Source organism: Mustela putorius, unplaced genomic scaffold (assembly GCF_011764305.1).
Source record: "Mustela putorius furo isolate JIRA1106 unplaced genomic scaffold, ASM1176430v1.1 tig00000585_pilon_pilon_pilon, whole genome shotgun sequence".
NCBI lineage: Eukaryota > Metazoa > Chordata > Mammalia > Carnivora > Mustelidae > Mustela > Mustela putorius.
In genome coordinates, this window is record NW_025421424.1 from 3,985,737 (window position 1) to 4,009,977 (window position 24,241).

At 37.9% G+C, this 24,241-nt stretch overlaps 1 protein-coding gene across 4 annotated transcripts in view; it reads left to right on the plus strand.

The window, feature by feature from the left end:
• SPAG17 (sperm associated antigen 17) overlaps positions 1-24,241 on the plus strand; it is a 222,864-nt gene that overhangs the window by 162,829 nt on the left and 35,794 nt on the right. For 3 of the 4 annotated variants that reach the window (XR_006607260.1, XM_045081852.1, XM_045081851.1), the window contains exons 32-42: positions 7,303-7,491; positions 9,692-9,837; positions 10,145-10,275; positions 12,351-12,478; positions 14,481-14,663; positions 15,892-16,005; positions 16,750-16,795; positions 18,641-18,740; positions 18,959-19,006; positions 21,574-21,673; positions 22,427-22,529. Coding sequence is in view for 3 of the 4 variants with exons in the window: in XM_045081852.1 (XP_044937787.1) it covers positions 7,303-7,491; positions 9,692-9,837; positions 10,145-10,275; positions 12,351-12,478; positions 14,481-14,663; positions 15,892-16,005; positions 16,750-16,795; positions 18,641-18,740; positions 18,959-19,006; positions 21,574-21,673; positions 22,427-22,529 (1,288 nt within the window). In the remaining variant the exon portion in view is untranslated. The remainder of the gene's footprint in view (positions 1-7,302; positions 7,492-9,691; positions 9,838-10,144; positions 10,276-12,350; positions 12,479-14,480; positions 14,664-15,891; positions 16,006-16,749; positions 16,796-18,640; positions 18,741-18,958; positions 19,007-21,573; positions 21,674-22,426; positions 22,530-24,241) is intronic. The other variant, XM_045081853.1, reaches the window with a different exon arrangement.

The window sequence follows — 24,241 nt, forward strand, 5'->3', positions numbered from 1 at the left end:
GTGGGGTATGGGTGAAATAGGTGATGTGGATTAAAAAAGGAATAAAATAATTAGAAATAAGTTTAGTAAGACTTATACACTGAAAATTACAAAATATCACTGAAAGAAATTAAAGACCTAATAAACAGAAAACATCACATATTAAGTTTATGGAAAAGTTAACATTATTAAGATGGCAGTACTCCTTACATTCTTTATTAACATCCCAGCCACCTGTTTTGCAAAAATTGACAGGCTGATACCAAAATTCTTATGTAAATTGGAAAAACTCCAAATAGCCAAAACAATCTCAAAGAACAAAGTTAGATGACTCACACTTCCTGATTTCAAAACTTTACTACAAAGCTACAGTAATTAAGACAGTGTGCTACTAGAATAAAGACAGGCATATAGACCATTAGAATAGAGCTAAGTAGTCATTTATTATCAATTTGTGGTCAATAAATTCTTTATAAGCATGCCATGCTAATTCAATGGGGGAAAAGAATAGTCTTTCAACAACTGGTTAATAAAGTTGACCTGTACCTCACACTATACACAGAAATGAACTCAAAAAGCACCAAGGACTTAGTTTTAAAAGCTCAAACAACAAACTTCTTAGAAGAAAACTTAGAAGATAGTGCAAATCTTCATGTCCTTGAATCTGGCAGCAGTTTCTTAGATGACAGAAAAAGCACAAACAAAATGAGAAGTTTGTACTCTAAAGGATACCACACAGAAAGTGAAAAGACAACCAACAGAATGGAAGATATTATTTGTAAATCATACAAATAATAATAGTCTAGTATCCAGAATATATAAAGAAGGACTACAACTCAACAATGAAGACTAATAATGCAATTTTTAAATGGCAAGGATTTGAACAAACATTTCCCCAAAGAAGTTATATAAGTGACAAATAAGCACATAACAAGATGTTCAGCATCATTAATTATTAGGGAATTGCAAATTAAACTATGAGATACTACTTCCCACCCACTAAAATGACTAGAATGAAAAAGACAGAGAGTAATAAGTGTTAGTAAGGATGTGGAGAAATTGGAACCCTCATACATTACTGATAGGAATGTATAATGCAGCAATTGCTTTGGAAGACAGTTTGGCAGTTCCTCAAAAAGTTAAAAATAGTTATCATATGACCCAGCAATTCCACAGCTAAGTAGATGTCCAAGGGAAATTAATTTATACATCCACCCCAAAATTTGTATACAGATGTTGATAACATTGGTAATAATAACAAGATTGTGAAAACAGAATCAGGGAAATAAATGATGCCATGAAACGTTCCAACGTCAGAATTATTGGAATCCCTGAAGGGGAGGAGAAAGAAAGAAGTCTAAAAGATATAGTGGAACAAGTTCTTCATGAAAATTTTCCCAATCTTGCAAATGGAACCAGCATTCATGTACTAGATATTGAACTAGATATCAACTAGATATCGAACGGTCTCCACCCAAGATTATAGATTCCAAAAAAAATCAAGGCACCTGATAGTCAAATTGAGGAATCATACTTGTAGGCATAATCTCTTGAAAGCCGCTAGGACAAAGAGGCTCCTTACTTACAGAGGAAAGCCCATCAGAATGACGTCAGACCTGTCCACAGAGAACTGGCAAGCCAGAAAGGGCTGGCAAGACATATTCAGGGAATTAAATGAAAAGAACATGCAGTCAAGAATACTTGGCGAGACTGACATTCAAAATGGATGGAGAGAGAAAGAGTTTCCAAGACCAGCAAGGCTTAAAAGACTATGCAACCACCAAGCCAACACTGCAGGAAATATTAAAGGGGGGTTCTATAAAAGAGGAAAAATCCTAAGAATAGCATTGAACAGAAATATAGAGACAATCTACAGAAAGAAAGACTTCAAAGGTAACACGATGTCAATAAAAATGTATCTATCAATAATCACTCTCAATGTGAATGGCCTAAATGCGCCCATAAAATGGCACAGGGTTGCAGATTGGATAAAACGACAGGACCCATCCATATGTTGTCTACAAGAGACCCATTTTGAACCTAAAGATACACCCAGACTGAAAGTAAAGGGATGGAGAAGCATCTTTCATGCCAATGGGCCTCAAAAGAAGGCTAGGGTAGCGATTCTCATATCAGATAAATTAAATTTTAAACTAAAGACTGTAGTCAGAGATACAGAAGGACACTACATCATTCTTAAAGAGACTATCCACCAAGATGATCTAACAATTGTAAATATCTATGCCCCCAATATGGGAGCAGCCAATTATATAAGAAAACTGTTCATCAAGATAAAGAGTCATATTGATATGAATACATTAATAGTAGGAGATCTTAACACGCCTCTCAGAAATAAACAGAACATCGAAGCAGAAAATCAATAAAGAAACAAGAGCATTGAATGACACACTGGACCAGATAGACCTCATAGATATATACAGAACATTCCACCCTGAAACAACAGAATACTCATTCTTCTCAAGTGCACACGGAACCTTCTCCAGAATAGACCACATACTGGGTCACAAATTAGGACTCAACCAATACCAAAAGACTGAGATTATTCCTTGCATATTCTCAGATCACAACGCTTTGAAACTGGAGCTCAATCACAAGGAAAAGTTCCGAAGGAACTCAAACACCTGGAAACTAAAGACCACCTTGCTTAAGAATGCTTGGATCAACCAGGAGATCAAAGAAGAACTGAAACAATTCATGGAAACCAATGAGAATGAAGACACTCGGTCCAAAACCTATGGGATACAGCAAAGGTGGTCCTAAGGGGGAAATACAGAGCCATCCAAGCCTCTCTCAAAAAAATTGAAAAATCCAGAACACAGCAGCTGTCTCTACACCTTAAAGAACTGGAGACTCAACAACAAATCAAACCAACTCCACACATAAGAAGGGAGATAATCAAGATTAGAGCTGAGATCAATGAGGTAGAAACCAGAGATACCGTAGAACGTATCAATGAAACTAGAAGCTGTTTTTTTTTTTTTTTAAAGAAAAAATAAGATCGATAAACCACTGGCCACACTAATCCAAAAGAAAAGAGAGAAAGCCCAAATTCATAAAATTATGAATGAAAAGGGAGAGATCACAACTAACACCAAGGAAGTAGAAACAATCATCAGAAGTTATTATCAACAGTTATATGCCAATAATCTAAGCAACCTAGATGAAATGGATGCATTCCTGGAAAACTATAAACTCCCAAAATTGAACCAGGAAGAAATTGACAACCTGAATAGACCGATATCTAGTAACGAGATTGAAACAGTGATCAAAAACCTCCCAAAAAACAAGAGCCCAGGACCTGACAGATTCCCTGGGGAATCCTACCAAAATTTCAAAGAAGAAATAACACCTATACTCCTGAAGCTGTTTCAGAAAATTGAAGCAGAAGGAAAACTTCCAGACTCTTTCTATGAAGCCAGCATTACCCTGATCCCCAAACCAGGCAAAGACCCTACCAAAAAGGAGAATTTCAGACCAATATCACTGATGAATATGGATGCTAAGATTCTCAACAAGATCCTAGCCAACAGGATCCAACAGCACATTCAAAAGATTATCCACCATGACCAGGTGGGATTCATTCCTGGGCTACAAGGATGGTTCCACATTCGCAAATCAATCAGTGTGATAGAACAAATTAATATGAAAAGAGAGAAGAACCACATGGTCCTCTCAATCGATGCAGAAAAAGCATTTGACAAAATCGAGCATCCATTCCTGATTAAAACGCTTCAAAGTATAGGGATAAAGGGAACATTCCTGAACTTCAAATCTATCTATGAAAGACCCACAGCAAATATCATCCTCAATGGGAAAAAGCTTGCAGCCTTCCCTTTGAGATCAGGAACGTGACAAGGATGCCCACTCTCACAACTCTTCTTCAACATAGTATTAGAAGTCCTAGCAACAGCAATCAGACAACAAAGAGAAATAAAAGGGATCCAAATTGGCAATGAAGAAGTCAAACTCTCTCTCTTGCAGATGACATGATTCTTTTTTTTTTTTAAGATTTTTTTATTTATTTGTAAGAGAGAGGGAGAGAGAAGGAGCACAGGCAGACAGAATGGCAGGCAGAGGAAGAGGGAGAAGCAGGCTCCCTGCCGAGCAAGGAGCCCGATGTGGGACTCGATCCCAGGATGCGGGGATCATGACCTGAGCCGAAGGCAGCTGCTTAACCAACTGAGCCACCCAGGCGTCCCGACATGATTCTTTATATGGAAAACCCAAAAGACTCCACCCCCAAACTGCTAGAACTCATACAGCAATTCAGCAATGTGGCAGGATACAAAGTCAATGTATAAAAATCAGTGGCTTTCTTGTACACTAACAATGAAAATACAGAAAGGGAAATTAGAGAATCGATTCCATTTACTATAGCACCAAGAACCCTAAGATACCTGGGAATAAACCTAACCAAATAGGTAAAGGATCTGTCTCGAGGAACTACAGAACACTCATGAAAGAAATTGAAGAAGACACAAAAAGATGGAAGACCATTCCATGCTCTTGGATCGGAAGAATAAACATTGTTAAAATGTCTGTACTGCCTAGAGCAATCTATACTTTTAATGCCATTCCGATCAAAATTCCACCAGTATTCTTCAAAGAGCTAGAGCAAATAATCCAAAAATTTGTATGGAATCAGAAAAGACCCCAAATCGATAAGGAAATGTTGAAAAACAAAAATAAAACTGGGGGCCTCACGCTACCTGATTTCAAGCTTTACTACAAAGCTGTGATCACCAAGACAGCATGGTACTGGCATAAAAACAGACACATAGATCAGTGGAACAGAGTAGAGAGCCCAGATATGGACCCTCAACTCTATGGGCAAATAATCTTCGACAAAACAGGAAAAAATATACAGTGGAAAAAAGACAGTCTCTTCAATAAATGGTGCTGGGAAAACTGGGAAGCTATATGTAGACGAATGAATCTCGACCATTCTCTTACACCATACACAAAGATAAACTCAAAATGGATAAAAGACCTCAACGTGAGACAGGAATCCATCAGAATCCTAGAGGAGAACATAGGCAGTAATCTCTTTGATATCGGCCACAGCAACTTCTTTCAAGATATGTCTCCAAAGGCAAAGGAAACAAAAGTGAAAATAAACTTTTGGGACTTCATCAAAATCAAAAGCTTCTGCACAGCAAAGGAAACAGTCAACAAAACAAAGAGGCAACCCACGGAATAGGAGAAGATATTTGCAAATGACAGTACAAACAAAAGGTCGATATCCAGGATCTATAAAGAACTCCTCAAACTCAACACATATAAAACAGACAGTCATATAGAAAAATGGGCAGAAGATATGAACAGACACTTCTCCAATGAAGACATACAAATGGCTATCAGACACATGAAAAAATGTTCATCATCACTAGCCCTCAGGGAGATTCAAATTAAAACCACATTGAGATATCACCTTAAACCAGTTAGAATTGCCAAAATTAGCAAGACAGGAAACAACCTGTGTTGGAGCTGATGTGGAAAAAAGGGAACCCTCTTACACTGTTGGTGGGAATGCAAGTTGGTGCAGCCTCTTTGGAGAACAGTGTAGAGATTCCTCAAGAAATTAAAAATAGAACTTCCTTATGACCCTGCCATTGCACTCCTGGGTATTTACCCCAAAGATACAGATGTCGTGAAAAGAAGGGCCATCTGTACCCCAATGTTTATAGCAGCAATGGCCACGGTCTGCCAAACTGTGGAAAGAACCAAGATGCCCTTCAACGGACAAATGGATAAGGAAGATGTGGTCCATATACACTATGGAGTATTATGCCTCCATCAGAAAGGATGAATACCCAACTTTTGTAGCAACAAGGACAGGACTGGAAGAGATTATGCTGAGTGAAATAAGTCAAGCAGAGAGAGTCAATTTTCATATGGTTTCACTTATTTGTGCAGCATAACAAATAGCATGGAGGACATGGGGAGTTAGAGAGGAGAAGGGAGTTGGGGGAAATTGGAAGGGGAGGTGAACCATGAGAGACTATGGACTGTGAAAAACAATCTGAGGGGTTTGAAGTGGCGGGGAGGTTGGAGGTTGGGGTACCAGGTGGTGGGTATTACAGAGGGCACGGATTGCATGGAGCACTGGGTTTGGTGCAAAAATAATGAGTACTGTTATGCTGAAAATAAATTTAAAAAAAAAGATTGTGAAAATAACATATGTCCATCAACTCACAAAGAAACAATCTGATATAGCTATACAATGGAATATTATGCACCCATGAAAAAGAATGAAGTATTGATACATACTACAACATGGATGAATCTTGAAAATATTATACTAAATGAAAGAATCCAGACACAAAAGGCCTTGTATGGTGTGCTTCCATCTGTATGAAATGTCTAGAATATTCAAATCCATAGAGATATGTGATCACGGATTGCCAGAAGCTAGGGGCAGGAGTGAGGCAGAGTGACAGCTCATGGCATCATGAGCTCGTTTCTTTTGGGGATGATGAAAGTGTTCTGAAATGAGCAATAACATTTGCACATGTTTTTGAACATAGGAAAATCCACTGAATGTGCACTTTATGGTATGTGAATTATGTCTCAAAAAATGAATCTATCTGAACCAGAAGTCATTACATGAAAGTTAATACTTAAGGACTGTGTCAGGCACCAGAGGAATGGGGACAAGTAAGAGTTCTTAAAAGCATTTGTCCCATAGCTTCTCACTGTTTGAGATACTTTTCACCCAAGAACATGAAGGATTCCAAACATTTTTAATTGCGGCTACTGTGTTCACTTCAATTAAAATATATTTTATTATTTTATATTAAATATCTGACATAAAGCACAAGAAAATTACTTGGAAAAGATATTAAAGTGAGTAGATAGGGGCGCCTGGGTGGCTCAGTGGGTTAAGCCGCTGCCTTCGGCTCAGGTCATGATCTCAGGGTCCTGGGATCGAGTCCCACATCGGGCTCTCTGCTCAGCAGGGAGCCTGCTTCCTCCTCTCTCTCTGCCTGTCTCTCTGCCTACTTGTGATCTCTCTCTGTCAAATAAATAAATAAAAATCTTTAAATAATAATAAAAAAATAAAGTGAGTAGATAAATTATGAGTGAGGACATGAAAGGAATTGCACTCTAATTATTAATTTTGCCTCTTTATTAGGGAGCCCTTCCTAAAGCTAATGTCCTCTCTTGGATAATGTTTCCTGGAAAAAAAAATAGTTTATGGCTGGGTTCTTTGTCTAATTTTTTTCCTAAAAACAATTTTCCGAATCCCTTACGTTGAACAAGACATTTTAAACAATTTCTCTCTTTCTGTTACCCTTCCAGGTGTTACCTCCAAACACAGGCTGCCTCCACATTGATAGGGATTGCTCAGCTATATATTGCCATGAATTAAGCAGTGATATATACCATCCTTTCCAAAAACGTGAGCAGTTAAGAGCTAGCAGGTACATCATGAAGCACACATCAGAGGTTATCTGTGAGGTCCTGGATCCTGAGGGAAATACCTTTCAGGTAAAGGGCATCATTAATATGGAGAAAGGGGCTGGATTTCTCTTTTTTTTTTTTTTTTTTTTTGGTAGATATTTCACCCCAGAGAGCTTCCATGAAGCTTTACACCATAGCTGCTTTGGGATTAGTTACCCACTTATCGTCAATACTTTGCATAAGCAATAATGAATGTCAATAATCTTTGCTTCTCAAGTATACTTCCAAGGAGATAGAAAGCCAAACAGTTGGGATGGTAGAAATGTTAAAGCCAAATAAAGAATTCGAATGGAAGGGAAAAAACATTACTAAACATTTAAAAATAATATATATACACAATGGAATACTATGCAGCCATCAAAAGAAATGAAATCTTGCCATTTGCAACAACATGGATGGAACTAGAGCGTATCATGCTTAGCGAAATAAGTCAAGCAGAGAAAGACAACTATCATATGATCTCCCTGATATGAGGAAGTGGTGATGCAACATGGAGGCTTAAGTGGGTAGAAGAATAAATGAAACAAGATGGGATTGGGAGGGAGACAAACCATAAGTGACTCTTAATCTCACAAAACAAACTGAGGGTTGCCGGGGGGAGGGGGTTTGGGAGAAGGGGGTGGGATTATGGACATTGGGGAGGGTATGTGATTTGGTGAGTGCTGTGAAGTGTGTAAACCTGGTGATTCACAGACCTGTACCCCTGGGGATAAAAATATATGTTTATAAAAAATAAAAAATTAAAAAAAAAAAATAAAAATAAAAAAAAAATAAAAAACTAAAAAAAAAAAAAAAAAAAAAATAATATCAAACCAAAAAAAATGATATAAGACTAGTCTGTATCTAGGTTAAAGCGAGAACAGTTTTGCTTGACTAGGCAGAGAATCAATGGTGAGAAATATTAATTGGTGTGGGTTCTAGTAGGGTTGAAGATGAGGAGGCGGGAGCACTGTTTAGCTGCTGGATGGTAGAACTCTATCTTCCATTTCTCTGCCCTTCAACACCACAACTGTTTTCTTACATCCAGGCCAAACGCTGGCAAACCATGGCCACCTCTTTATGTAGGCCCATGAGCTAAAAATGGCTTTTATATTTTTAAATGGTTGGAAAAACTCAAAAGGAGAAGAATATTTCATGACACATAAAAATTACAGGAAATTCAAATCTCGATGTCATGATACAGTTTTATTGGAACACAGCCATGCTCATTTCTCTTTGCCTGCTTTTGCACACAATGGTATGATGAGCAGTTGCAACAGAAACTGTGTGGCCTACAAATCCTAAAATATTTATTCCCAGGCCCTTGACATAAAATGGTTTGCCAACCCCTGCTCTAGGTATTTCTCCTTGTTTTCACTCCTCATCCAACAGTAGAATTTGTGTATCAGGTAATAAGTGGTGAACTTATTTTTCAGGTTTGGAACCATAACACAGAGCCCCTAACTTTGGTTTGGTATGCAAATTAGCCCTGATCCTGCTTGGTTTTTTGGTGTTCAATAAATGTGACTCTTCCCAGCATGAGTTCAGGCTACTAACAAGTTTCCATTTATAGTGAACTGAAATTGAATGCTAAAGCCCTAAACCCTTCAGGTTTAAACACATGGGACATTCAGACCAAGCATTCTTCTAGGCATTAATGCTCTTCTTGGGTGTTCGCGTCAGTGGTCTTTGAGCCTGAACCACACTCCCTCCTGGAGAGACCCATGCCATATCTAAATAGTAGTAATGGCTAGAACATTTCTTCTCATGCTGATACTACATTTCATGCAGCTATTAAATCTGATGCTGTTATTAAAGATTTAGTACCATGAATCCTGATTCTGCACTTGCAATCACAGAACATAAACTTCTCCACACTATTACTTCCCTAATATTTCAAGACAGCTATTACATAAGGAGTCTTCCCTCAATGTTTCAATCCCTAGTTCCTTGACCTAATGCTCAAAAGAGAATATTCTAAGTCCCCTGCCATCCTTGTCACCTTCCTCTGGGTATATTCCAGTCTGTCTTCCAGTTTGCAGTCACAGTCTAGGTATGGTTTGTGAGTAGAGATGTGCCACTGGGTTTTCACTTTCATTAATGCCAACTGTACTTAGTGCATATTACCTTGGAAATAAATATCCCTGATTCTCCGAATCTACCAAAAGATGACATACTTTCTCAAATGGGAAACATAAGCTTCACGCCATTTCTTTTCTTTTAGTTGCCTATATACTTTGGTCCTTAGGTTATGGCTGATGGTAGCATATCAACTATGGCACCCAAAAACAACGTGGAGGAGGATTTAAGTGAAAAAGCAGAAGGCTATGATAATTTATCATCTACTCACCTTCATAAGAATCATCTCCTAATCTATGGTGAACACGTGCCCAGGTAATATGATAAAAATAATACTATGACTTCTATTTTTTTTAAAAGATTTTATTTTCTTATTTGAGAGTGAGATAGAGAGAGCACAAGCAGGGAGGAGGCAGAGGGAGAGGGAGGATCAGACTCCCCATTCAGCAGGGAGCCCTCGGGTCGGGGCTCTATCCCAGGACGCTGAGGTCATGACCTGAACTGAAAGCAGATGCTTAGCCCACTGAGTCACCCAAGCACCCCTGATTTTTATTTTAAATTCCAAGTGTAAGCAGCACTTGAACTAATATTTCACGTGTTTTGATTTTATTGTTTCAAATAGGTTTTTTGTCATTTATGCTGATGGATCAGGAGTGGAACTTCTTCGTGACAGTGACATAGAAGAATATCTATCCTTGGCATATGGAGAATCATCTACTGTCGTTCTCCAGGAGCCAGTCCAGGAACAGCCAGGTAAGAAACCCAGAATGTCTGGAAGTTGTTGTGCCCCCTTACCAGCTCCCAGCCTATTCATCCAGTACACCCCTGTGTCAACTCTACTTTCTTCCTTTTGCTCACTCTTCAACACTACTTGCCACTTGGCAGTGTCAACCTGTATCTACAGTTAATTATGTTCATTCCAAGTTTTATCTGAGCATCAACCTATGTAAACAGTGTATGAGTCCCTCTTCTACCTGTAAGCAAATTTGAATCTGTCTTTAGATATATTAGGTATATAGCTATGATTCTATTTATATGTTCCTTTTGTATTCAGTAGGGAAAGAAAGAAAAGTGAGATATTACTTGTAAGTTCACTTTTTTTGTGTCATTTTGAAGGTATTGCTTTGATGAATTTAATATAATAAAAATATATATATTTGATGTGTGACTTAGAAAGCCAACCTAAAATATAGGATAAGTTATATTCATTGTGTATTTATATTATTCTCATCAATTTTAAAGAAATCAGTGTGTGGTTAAAGATTAGAGACACATAATACATTAAGAAAGAGTCACCAGAGGGGCACCTGGCTGGCTCAGTTGGTGGAGCACACAACTCTTGGTCTTTGGATTGTGAATTTAAGCCCAACACTGGGTGTAGATATTACTTCTAAAAATCTTAAAAAAAAAAAAAAAGAAAGAATTATCAGTGTATATCATATGTATATTCAAACATAAACTTGGATGTCATTTGTGTATGAAACCAATGTTTTATGTCTAGGTTTATGTATGGTCCATTTTAATCTCTTCTCTGGTTGGTGGGATATAGTTATACACTTATTTATGAATATACCTGCATCTCTGCACACTTAGTATATCTTTCAGTGTGTCAGTGTACATTTACATCTGTGAATGTGGAGAGTGAAGAGTTCTGACTGGTGCAGTGCATGTGTAGAACTATATGAGCATTTATTGCAAATGGCTTTGTTATTTATTTAACTAGCATCTGCTGGATAATCTACAATGTGCCAAACACACTGGCAAATAGAGTTGAAAAGTGAGCAAAAGGAATCGAGTAGTGAGCTAAAGCAGCGTGGATACTGCCTTCATAGAGCTTAGAGTTTAACAAGAGACATAGGCATTGATTATATAACATATGATAACTGTGATTATATGATTGTCATTAGGATAAAGTCTTTGAAGGAAAGGAATATGTTTCTGTGAGAGCAGGAACCTAATGTAATCTAGAAATCTTCCCTGAAGACACTGGAGTTAAGAACTGGTGGATAAGTAGCTATTGATTAAAACAGGAGGGAGAGCTTTCTTGGAAGAGACAATACAAAGCAGAAAGCAAAAAGCCACGGAAAACAAGGAGGAAAAAGCCAAAGTAGCTAAAGCATAGAAGGAGGAATGGAGTTCCTCAATAGAGTTGAGGCAGGATGAGAAAATACTGAGGACTTGGTTTTATTCCACATGCAGTGGGAAGTCAAAGAAATGTTTAAATCATGGCCTAACATGATCAGTCTCTCTGACTGCCAGAGGGATTCATTCACAGAGTAGATCTGGGTAGAAACGCTGGTTGTTTCTATAGCCCAGAACAGGATTTCTCAGAGACAAATTATCCAAGGTAGGTCAGTGGATGAGCTCAAGTGAACCAACCAGACTTGGATGTGGTTTTTGAAGGATAATAAGGTATCAGTTAATAATTCCAGGTGATCTATACCCAATCTCTAAGTGTTACAGTAGCTAAAAGCCTCAATTTTCTTGTTTAGATCATAAGGTTCTTAAGTACAATCACTGTGTCTTGCTTATCAAAAAGTGTTTATCAAGGGTGCCTGGTTAGCTCAGTCAACTGTTAAGTGTCAGACTCTTGGTTTCTTCTCATGTCATGATCTCATGGGTCATGAGCTAGAGCCCTGTATGGGGCTTCACACTCAGTGGGGAGTCTGCTGGAGATCCTCTCTGCCCCTCCTCCCACTTGCACACTCTCTCTCTCTCTCAAATAAATCTTTTTAAAAAAGTATTTGTTGAAGTTTGTGAAAACCTACTGAATTTCTCAGAATCTATTTGACAGAGACATGATCCTCTGATAACTCTCTTTGACCCAGGTACCCTGAGCATCACTGTCCTTCGCCCTTTTCATGAAGCATCACCATGGCTAATGAAGAAAGAATTAGATACAATTGTTCCTCCTAATCTCCAGTCAAGGTCATGGGAGACATTCCCTTCCGTTGAGGTATAATTTTTTTCTTCTGGAAAGTCACTACACTTGTATATCCATCCATCAATTTTTGGAGTCTTGGGTCTTCTCTCATACAGTGACATATTTTCATTCTTTTGAAAATTGTTATTGGGCTCAGGAGATTTGTATTTGAAGATTCTAACATTTGTAGATTTTAGAGAAATATACCCGTCTAGCTAAATCTCAGTTTTATTTCTTTTAGTCTGCATTGCAGGCTCATCCATCTTCCTATAGTATGAAAATATCCACTCTGAGTAATGCATGTTCTACCTCTCCTATCATGGACTTATTGATATTGGGCAATACAGAAATATTTCCTTCTCTCATTCCTTATCTGTTAGTTTTAACACACAATTTAGATCTTTCACACTCACTTTATCCCCTAATTTACTAATGCACAGACTGAAGCATGTAAGAATAACGTGAAGGATTTTACAAAGGATTTGCAACTACAGTGTTAGAAAGTAAATGCTGTAATTATGTCAGATTAGAGAAGCCCCACCTAAAGTCTTTTTAAAGACTGGAAGAAAACATCTTGAGCAAGAAACATGAGGTCCTGCATCGTGCAAGATTTGACATTTCATTTTGCAGGCAATTTGTGTAACATACTCAGCATATTGTCAGATGTTAAATTATTAAATCAAGGAGCACATTGATAAAATGATCAGAGAGACATACTAGTGATAGGTGGGGAGGATAATGTTTCTGATGTATAATGAATTTTCCTTCCCCAAACAATCTGATAAGAGCAAGGGCGCAGATAATGAGCACTTAAGATAACCAAGACCTTGGGGCACCTGGGTGACTCAGTCAGTTAAGAGTCTGGTTTTGGCTCAGGTAATGATCCCAGGGTCCTGCTCAGTGCAAAGCCTGCTTCTTCTCCCTCTCCCTCTGCCCCTCCCCCATCTCATGCTTGCTCTCTCTCTCTCTCTCTCTCCCCCTCTCTCAAATAAATAAATAAATAAATTTTTAAAAAAGATGACGAAAACCTCTTAGTCCTATATTTTAATTGACTGTAACCAATATGGTGAATGAAGATGATCTGATTGGAGTTCTGAGTCTTCCAATTATTAATGTGGAATTTGGGACAAGTCACATTGGCTCTCTATTTCCTGAAAAATAAAAAGGCCACACCAAATGGCTCACTAAGGCTATATCCAAGCTGAAAGTAGTGCTTCATGACCAGTAACACGCCACATCTAAGATTAATGAAGGACACTCATATATATTCCTATATTCCTATAGCTATATTCCTATAGCTCTAACCTTCTCTGCCCAGTAGCAGTGGCTCTGCCCAGGTGAACCTATAAATGGTTATCACTGACCTGACCAGGCATCAGACACTGAATAGCAGCATACAAAGAAACACATCAGAGACTCTACCAGACATAGGGCATCCAAGCACACTACCCCTGAAAATAATTATAAGAATAACATAAAGATGTGAATTTGCTCTGAGGTAGACATTCGTGCCCAGTAGACATTATGCCCAGGAGACTCTGGGGGCATGCTTAATCTAGAGTGAGCTCAAAAACTACCCAAATCTATGGGATGATTGCTCTCTCAATCTCCCTAGGTCAAAATGAACATGAAAACAGGAAGTTATTCCAAATGTCTTGGGCTGCTTGTGGGTAGTAAGCAATACCCACATACATTAAGTATAAGCTAAGCTATATTTCCATGATACCACATTGCTTACTACTCCCCTAAACGCTATCCAGTGGGACATAGTGCTGCAGGATTTTAAAATATCCAGATTCCTGATAACATATATAAAAAGGAAAGCTTGCCCAGTTCTGCTACCAATTTTCCTTATATTTGAGAAACTTTGGGGGAGCAGGGATTTTTTGCTTTTTTACTATTGTGTTCCCTAACAAGTGGTTCTTAGCATAGTATCTACATAAATAAGGGCTCAGTAAAAACAAATAAATTAAAAAATTAATATTAAGACTTTTTTTTTTTTTTGGTTGGTTGTTTTGCTTTGTTTTGTTAACAGAAAAAAACTCCTGGACCTCCATTTGGCACTCACATTTGGAAGGGCCTTGACGTTGGGTCCAAACAACTAGTAAGTGCCCCAGCCCCTATACTCAAGAGTCCCAAGGTGCTACAGATGCGCCAGTTCATCCAGCACGAGGTCATAAAGGATGAGGTGAAATTGAAGTTGCAGATTTCCCTTAAGGTAATGGAAGTCAGGTAACTTGACCAAGAAGTATCAGTAACAGGGCAATTATTCCTCTTGGTTTCCTGAGGAACCTGAAATTATGTAATTCTCCCAGTATTTATCTAATGCAACACATGAATGTCCATTTTCCAGAGGGTAGGAGGTTAAGAGGTAGAAAATAATGGTTCCCATAAGGTATAGGAAGTATTGAGGCCCTGAGACATTGAAAAGATAAGTAAGTTCTACATGTGATTGCCATATAGGGTCCGTCTGCTTTCTTATTGTATGGGAAACTGGTTTAATGACCTCTGGAAAAAGGTAGAGCTGTTTATTAATCTGATACTTGTCTGTGGAAGAAAAGTACTGTTGGTTTTTGGAAATGGTCTAAGAATTTGTAAATATATAGTCAGTTGTATAAACTACATCTGTAACATCTCACTGTCTACTTTGTTAACCGTCTCAGAGTGAGATCATATGTGTTTTGCTCATGGTTATATACCTAGCACCTTGCATAGAGCAAGGGACCATTTATTTATGAACACAAGTACTTATGGGCTCCTGGGTCGCTCAGTCATTAAGCATCTGCCTTTGGCTCAGGTCATGATCCCAGGATCCTGGGATTGAGCCCCACATCGAGCCCTGCATCAGGATCCCTGCTCAGCGGGAAGCCTGCTTTTCCCTCTCCCACTCCCCCTGCTTGTGTTCCCTCTCTCATTGTGTCTCTCTCTGTCAAATAAATAAATAAAATCTTTAAAAAGAAAGAAAGAAAGAGAAAAAATAGGTACTTATGGAAAAAATAAAACATATTTCTCTTGGAAGCAAATGCATGGACAAAGATTCAACTGTAATAAAGCAAAGCCATGGGCAAAGACTAAACTCTAATTCATAGAATTATAAAGACTATCCCTGGAGAGGACTCTAGAAACCATCTAACCCAAATCTGTACATTTTATTGATGAGTACACTGGAGCATAGAGTTAGAAGCCGGGCCTCTCTGAAGTCTTCATGGAGTTCTAATATCTTGTGGCCCTCAAAGTTTTGTCTTTGGACTTTGCAGGTCTTTGCTAATTAATACAATTAAGGAAAAGGTTTTCCAGATAGCTCAACCAGTAACTGGTTTGTTGAGCACTGCAAACTTACATATTCTTACTCTTTTTGTAGTATTTCAAGTTGATGTTGACTATTTTGGTGTCTCTTTCTACCTTATTTCTATTTTTTATTGATTTATTTTATTCTGCTGATTTAGGATTATATAAACCATATTCTAAAGAAAGAAGACAAGCTGCAGGAAATGACTGTTAAAGATTCCAGAACCGAGGAGGAGAGAGGCAATGCTGCAGATCTCCTCAAGCTAGTTATGGTGAGAAAGAAAGATTTTTGTACCAATATTTCTAGTGTTCTTTCAGTATTCGGTGCGTCAAGACAAATATTACAACTAAAGCTGTTTCTGCCACTTCCGTGGACCATTTGCTCTGTCCTTATAATTTCTTATTTCTGGGGAAATCTGATTCCTCATGTACTGAATTTTCCAAATGCTATTTAGGCTCTTTCTTAATTCATAATTCTGAAGGCTCTTAAATAAAAGTTTATATTGTCTTTCAAGAAACTGATGTTCATCAAAATGTTGAACGAATTGGTTAATGAATGACATAGGAAGAAGGAAGAAAAAGGAATTTTGACAACTTAAAATGATTTGCACTTTGAAAAAATTGTTAAGTGAAAGGGATGGCTAAAAAAAATCTAATAAATGTTGTATTGGCATTAAAAATCTAATTCATGGGGTGCCTGGGTGGCTCAGAGGGTTAAAGCCTCTGCCTTCGGCTCAGGTCATGACCCCAGGGTTCTGGGATCGAGCCCTACATCAGGTTCTCTGCTCAGCAGGGAGCCTGCTTCCCCATCTCTCTCTGCCTGTCTCTCTGCCTACTTGTGATCTCTCTCTCTCTCTGTCAAATAAATAAATAAAATCTTAAAAAAAAAAAAAACTAATTCATTTTATAGTAGTTTCCGTACAAGATCAATTTGAACACATGAAGAATGCTTTTAAGCAAAGTGAATTTGTATGTAATATAACCATCATTATTAAGGAATTCTATCTTCTTTTCAGTCATTCCCTAAAATGGAACAAACAACGAAAAGTCATGTAACTGAAGGTAACTACTTTAATATTTTAACTTTAAAATTTTTCTGCAAAATATTTAAAAATCTTAAATACACTTCCCAGTCATTCCTTCATCTGATAGCATATTGACCATGTTGTATTGTAATGATTTATTTATTTTTCCCGCCTAAATTGTGAGATCCTTGAAAACCATGACTGCCTCGAATTTATTTTTAATTTTGATTTGTTGAATGAAAATAGTTGACATCTGACATTTATGTTAACCTCAGCTTGTATTTCCAACATAGCTAAGATACAAGAGAGACACAGTCAACCAGCCAACACTCTCCTAATGGCGTGTGTGCGCACACACACATTTGCAGAACTTTTGAGCAACTATAGTTATCACCAAAACTTTGCACTTGTATATATATATATCAAGCAATCTAAGAAAATATCCTCACTCAAAGTATATTCATTTGGTGGAATATACCGCTCCAGCAAACTTAGTTATGTGATTTCGTAGTTCGCAGCAGACAAGCCCACCAAAATTTAGTGGTTTGGGATTTTCTTTTCCTTTTCTATTTGGCCATATGACAAAGGTCAGAAACTGGCAGGCATAGGCTTCATTTAGCCCACCGGTGTGTTTTATGTGTCCCCCACAGTGTTGGCTTGTACAGTTATTTTTATTTATGTGAATTTTCCATCTCTTGAAATGTGACATTACCACACAGTGACATTTGGCTGAATGTAATAAACAGCTGTGCCTTTAGAGTGACCATGAACAAAAGAATCAACCCTCACAACCTTCAGTTGCCACTCCGTTGTCACTGTTTCACATGGGAAGCCCATTACACTAGGACTGTCAGTTTAACAAATAAAAACACAGAAGGTCCAGTTAAATTTCAGTTTCAGATAAACAACAAGTAACCTTTCCATATAAGTGTATTTCATGTTAGATTTGGGACATAGTTTTTCAAAAATATTATTTGTTGCTCATCTGAAGTTCAAATTTAACTAGATGCCTTATACTTTATCTGGGATGTATACCTTGCAGCATTTGAATCTGTGACCTGTGTTGTGAGGGGACAGTCACCATAGAGGTAAATGGGCAGGTTGCCTAATAATGAAGGATGAACAAAATATATTTTTCAAACATCCTAACAAACAAACAGACAGAAGAGACAAACAGGGTCTTGCATACTTACAGCTGCTCTTGAAATATTCATAGTGGTCATTTTAAGTCAGTGCTTTCCAAAGTATTTCCCAAAATTTCCCAAAGTATTTCACTAGTTTGTGAAATGGCTGCCGCCAAATTGAATTTTATGATAAAATAAGTTTGGATAATCCTGTATATTGCCTTATTTTTTAGAGAACCAGAGTGTAAATTAACTAAATCCTACAATAACAAAACATATTTAATCTTGTATAAACCAGTGTTTCCCAAGTTCATATAACCATAAAACATGGAACCTTTTTAATTTTGTAAATCTTTGTTAACATCCTACTGAGAGACCATGTTCTGGGGAATAGACTCAGAATAACCACCCAAATTATCAAACAACTATTGTATTATATTTATATCCTTAGATTTTTTTTGAAGATAAACAATTTCAACAAAATGGTTTTTTTTTTTTTTAATTTTTGCTGTTCCAGGTATGATGAGAGGTCAATACATTTTACATTTTGACAATAAGATGTGTATTTTCTCATAGGATATTTCCTACAACTGGTCTGATTTACTGTTATATTATAGCTTGATCATGGAAATTCCAGGAAACACTTAATACATTAAATATAGGCTCTTAGAAACCCTCTCAAGTGAGTCATTGGGGACTGACTATGCATTGTGCTATCGAGAAGGGAGGATAAAAGTTAAATGTGTCTCTTTTTAAAGTTGCAGCCCATCTATCCGATTTATTCAAGGAGTCTTTGCCTGCTGCTCCAGAACGTTTGCCAGAAACATTGGATTCAGATTTCTTTGAAAAGAAATGGAGGTAAGTTGATCCCGTACTGTGTTCCAATTAGCGTGAAGCATACCAGTGATTGAAGAAAGTGGAGAGGGACAGAGTCCTAACTCTGGGTGATGACATCAGTGAGTTCTCAGCCTCTCATCTCCTACACTATCAACAATTTATCAGACAGTAGAGGTGTTTCTTGTATTGTTGGGAGCTGAGAATATTGCCCTTTCCCATTGTACTTTCCTTTCCCCCAGGTACACAATAAAAGCGAGGCACTGGAAGAAAAAGTTGGAACAAAAGAGGTAATTCTATCTTGAAGTGTATATAAACATGTGAAAAGGCCCAGTTTTGTGGAGTCATGGAAATGGGAGAAGTTGAAAGGTCCTACCATCTAGGCTCTCCGCTGTTCTTTGAATCTCTTCTACATTTTTGCTAAGTGGTTACTCAGCTTATGAGTGAGGATGTCACCATCTCTAGAGGAAACCCGTTTGACCATTACATAGATCCACTCCTTTTCATAAGCAAGAAAGTTCTTAGGTACTTTCTGTGCTCTAGTAATTGTAATATACTAATAAATATCCTAGAACTTAATGCAGAGCCTAGTTATCAACTTTCAAGGTTCTTATAATTTGATGAGGAATGTGCTCTCAGTGTTATGTGCTTTGTTTTCCTTTCATTCCTAGCTGAAGATACCACCCCACCAGGAAAGGAAGCCAGATAATATTTACTGAGTATATTGTAGTACATATGGTACTGCTGCACACATTTGCAAGGTTCCTCTCCAAAATGACTAGAGGAAGGATGAAGATTCTTCTTCATAAAAATGTCTGGGTTACCTTGTAGAATGTGTGGGAGAAGTAGTGAGATAGGACCCTCCATCTTATGGACCACCCCTATATTCAAGGTCAAACTAGAAGGTATGGTATTATCTCGTAGAATACCCCTACAAGGAGTTCTGAGAGAATGGTAACAATGTTGCCTACAGGGAAGGAGATGGAGAGGTTAGGGGACAGTGTGGGGTGCAGACTGCCTTTTTATTACATACTCTTTAATACTTTCTGAATTATGTGCCTGTGTTATCTAGTCACATTTTTAAAATCTTTGAAACCTATAATAATTTCAGGTTTTAACCTACAGGAAGATAATGGCAAGCCAATGGAAGTTTTTGAAGAAGAAAGTAAAACACATAATTAGATTTGAGTCATAGAGAAGGGTTGGCAGCATGTAAACAGATCTGGGGAGGAGGGTTAAGAAATGAGAGTTTGCAGGAAATGGAGGGTGATCAACAAGTATCAGATTCTATGGAGGAATCAGAAAGGAGAATGAAAAGAGGAATTTGGGTTTATCACCTGAGAGATTTATTTTGTGAGAACAGCTCTAAGAGAGTGTAAACAACAGGCCATACTGCCATAAACTGAGGAATGAATTGATGAGGCAGTAGAGAGAAGATATTTTAACAGGAAATTAAAGTTGTTTAAGTAAGATGATATTTTGATGAGGCCAGTATTTTCTGACAGAAAAGCTAGTATAAGAGAGAGGGCACTAATCTCATGTCAGCAGACCTAGAGTCAGTTCCAGTTTGATTACTTATAGCTAAATGATGCCAGCTGGTTGTTTCAGTTCAGTAAAATTTACCTCAGGAATTCAGTTTGCCTATCTATAAAATGAGGATAATTGGGCCATTTAATACCTGAAGTGTCTTTCAGCTCACACATTGGGTGACTAAGAGCTAACTAGCATATACACGCATCCAGATCATGGGCTTGGGAGCAGGCAACCTGGGTTTTAATTCAGACTTCACCTCTTACTAGTTACGTGATTTAAAGAATGTTACTTACTTTTTCGACACCTTGATGTTTTGACCAGAAGAACGGGGATAATAATAGTAACTCATAGAGTTAGTATAAGATTAGATGTGTAAAGCAGTTGGTAAAATTTCTGGTATATAATAAGAACCTAAAAATGAGAACTATCTCAAATAAGATTAGGTTCATCTACTTTTAACAGACAACCGCTCAAGTCAGGGCTTTTACAAGAAAGTTTACCTTTCCTGATGTAAAAGAAGTCAGAAATGAGTAGTCCATGGTAAACAGCACCACAACATTGCCAGAGTTCTTCTTTTTGTCTGTTCCATCATTCCTAGCGCATGATTTCCATCCTCAGGTTTGTGTCGTGGTTGCAGAATCACTGTGTCCGCTGAGGCCATTTCATCCATATTTCAGGAAGTAGGAAAAGAGATGAGACGAGGACAAAGGGAAAGCCTCTCTGCTGGGTCAGCCTTCTTGAAAGGCTATCTGGAATCTTACCCGGTGGCTTCAGTTTCTTGTCATTGGCCTTCCCTCTATACAGGAAAAGCTGGGAAGTAAAGTTTTTAGCTGGTATATTGCCTCCCCAGTCTAGGGTTCTCATATTGGAAAGACAACTAGGAGGGTTATCGTGATTGCTTTTATTTTATTTCCTAATCACTGATCACACTAGTCATAAACCATTCCTTAGGTTTGGGTTTTAGCTTTTGTTAACCATGCTACTGAATTTATAGAAATCAGTAGAATCAAATGGGCAGTAAAACCTCAGAGAATTGAAAGACATGCAAAAGAGGTCAAGCATGTGGATTTTAGTCTTTTGAGATCAACTGTAGAAAACACTACCATGGGGCATAATTATTTCTTATCTTAAAGGAAAGTCTGATTTCTGAAGTAGGAAATGTGACTGATTCTAGAAGGAGCAGAAAATGAACCAAAGCAAACTGACAAAAAAAATTTCCGATGAGTTCATTCTTACCAGTTTTATTGTTGGTGATTCCATTTTCTGTGGGATTTAAAGCTAAAATTCTGTGTCTTCTTTTTATCATTATGGAAATATCAACCAGGAAGGAAATTGAAAACACAAAAAAATACCTAATGGAAATTAGAAACAAAGTAATATCACCCTACTTCAAATCTGAATTGAGCAAGTGCTATCAGTCTCAGGTAATTGAATGTAATTAACAACAATCGACTAAGAGTCTTTACAAAAGTTAATGCAGTGCATGTGTCATTATGTAATTAACCTTTCCTGATGTTTCTTTCCTGCCTCAACCCAACTGACTTTACCTTTCATCGAATCCATGTCCTCACAAACATACGAGAGGGAAAACTAATTTCAGGTCTTGCACCTAAGGAGAAGTTTGCTGCCAATGTATTATTACTACTCCACCTCTCTGCCTTGCCTTGTCACTATTAATTACCCTCTATCATCCGTTTTAAGCCCTTTTTGGGGTCAAATTCTCCCTATTTTTATCCTCTTATAGATTCTATTTTGAAGTTTTTATTCCATTAAAATTTCTGTCCCCATCTGCTCTTGAAACAGCACTGAATTACTATGAGTTCTTGGAAGTCCATGGAGATAGAGCACTCCACTTCTATGAACCTTGAAACTCCCAAACAAAGTGAATATTTTCATGTGTTTTGAGCTCCCTGTATTGCTACAAATGTTCCAGTTGCTATTATTAGCCAAAAGCTGCCTGAGAGGAAGTTATAGGAAGTTATGTCTATTTTCATATAGACAAAATCTAGAACTGAGTTAAACCGTCTCTTGAAAAACATGTAGTTTGCCAACTTTCTTTTCGGAGCCTAAAAAAAAAAAAATGCTTTCATCATTGCTCATCAATTTAATGTACTTGTGACTTTTGCCTTCCAAGCTTGCGTAAGTCTTAAAGGAATTCTTTTGGTTTTTCCTTGCAGTTTAATTATCTGGACACCCTTTCTAAAAACCTGCCTCCTTTTACAAAGAGGGAGGAAGACACAAACAAAACAACTCCTAAGAAGACATCTGATCTTCTTCCAGGTGACGCGTTCATGGAGCTCTTAGTCCTGTTAATGGGCTTCAATGAAGGCCTAACAAAGGCCTCTTACGACAGAACTTGTTCCTACCACCTTTGTCTCAGTACTAGTTAATGGCATGACCTTTTGTGACTTGTATATTATAAATTTGGCTGAGTTATTTGAGGAAATAAAATAAAAAGATAAAAATAAAATTTAGTTTTCGTTCCACATGCTTAGAATTTACCTAAAAACATTTAGAAGAGCTGACTAATTTATAAATCAAGGGAGTAATGAAAGGTTGGTGGAAAACAGGGCAAAAATGCAGGCTTGAGTTGTCACTTCACATAATACCTAATTATAAAGAGGAAAATGTGTCTTTACAATGGAGAGCTATGGCATTTTCCAGGTTAACCAAGCGATCAGATTTCTACCAATTGTGACAGCCTAGCATTAGGTGTTTTTTCATATAGTACAATACGAAGTGCTTAAGACCTATGTAGAATTCTTGTCCAAAGTCCTTAACTTGAATTTAACCAAGAGGAAACAGTCAGACAAATCCAGAATGTAGACATTCTATGAAACAACTGTCCTGAACTCTTCAAAAAAGTCAATGACATTAAAAGAAAAAAAATGGAATAATTGTTCTATATTAAAAGAGACTATGGGCACCTGGGGGCTCAGTTGGTTAAGTGGCTGACTCTTGATTTCTGCTCAGGTCATGATCTCAGCGTTCAGCCACTACATTGGGCTCCCCACTCAGCAGGGAGTCTGCTTGAGGATTTCTCTCCCTCTGCCCCTCCTCCTGCTTGCTCTCTCCCTCTGTGTCTCAAATGGATGGATAAATCTTGAAAAAAGAGACAGAGAGATAGAGACTTATGAGGCATATAAACTACATGCAACACATAAATTTGGGTGCTATACTGAGAAAATAAGCAGATTTTGGAGCAACTACACAGGTTTGAGGAGAGGACTATATAGTTGAGGGAATTGTGGAATATCTGTGAGTTTTCTTGGATGTAATGACAATGCTACAGATGTATAGAACAATGTCTCCATTTCAAGAGATGCATGTTGGAGACTTTAGGGATAAGATGGAATTTAATACTTCTCTTTAATAAACCGGGTAGTAAAACCACCCTGATAGAAGGGTTTTCTACTACACAATACAATACCAGAGGCTCAGCTTCCTGGAATGAGCATAGCCAAAGGAAACCTCTATTACTACAGAGATTGCAAAGAGTAAGCCTGGAACAACAACTTAGACATGAGATAGGAGAAATGAGAGATGAAGGTGGATGGTGTTGTGCCCGTCTTCTCCCAGGCAGACAACTCTCATCAGTGAAGCCTACTGTCCCCTTGAAAGGGGTTGATGCCACAGGTTTCTCAACAATCCTCCAGCAGCCCGCACTATTCAGCCAGGGTTGCCTACATACAAGTTGAAATCCCCAGTCCTTGATAGATATATATTTTTTTAAACATTTTTTTATTTGAGAGAAAGAGAGAGAGGGCAGGGGAGGGGCAGAGGGAGAGAGAGAATCCTGAAGTAGCCTCCCCTCCAAGCCTGGACTCTGGACTTGATCTCAGGACCCTGAGATCATGACCTGAGCCAAAATCAAGAGTGCTACACTCAGCCAACCGGGCCACTCAGGCGCCCCTTGAAAGATTTATTTTAAATTTGTTTCATGTTGTACTTCTTAGATATATATTAATAAAGAGTCACATCATCATAATAAT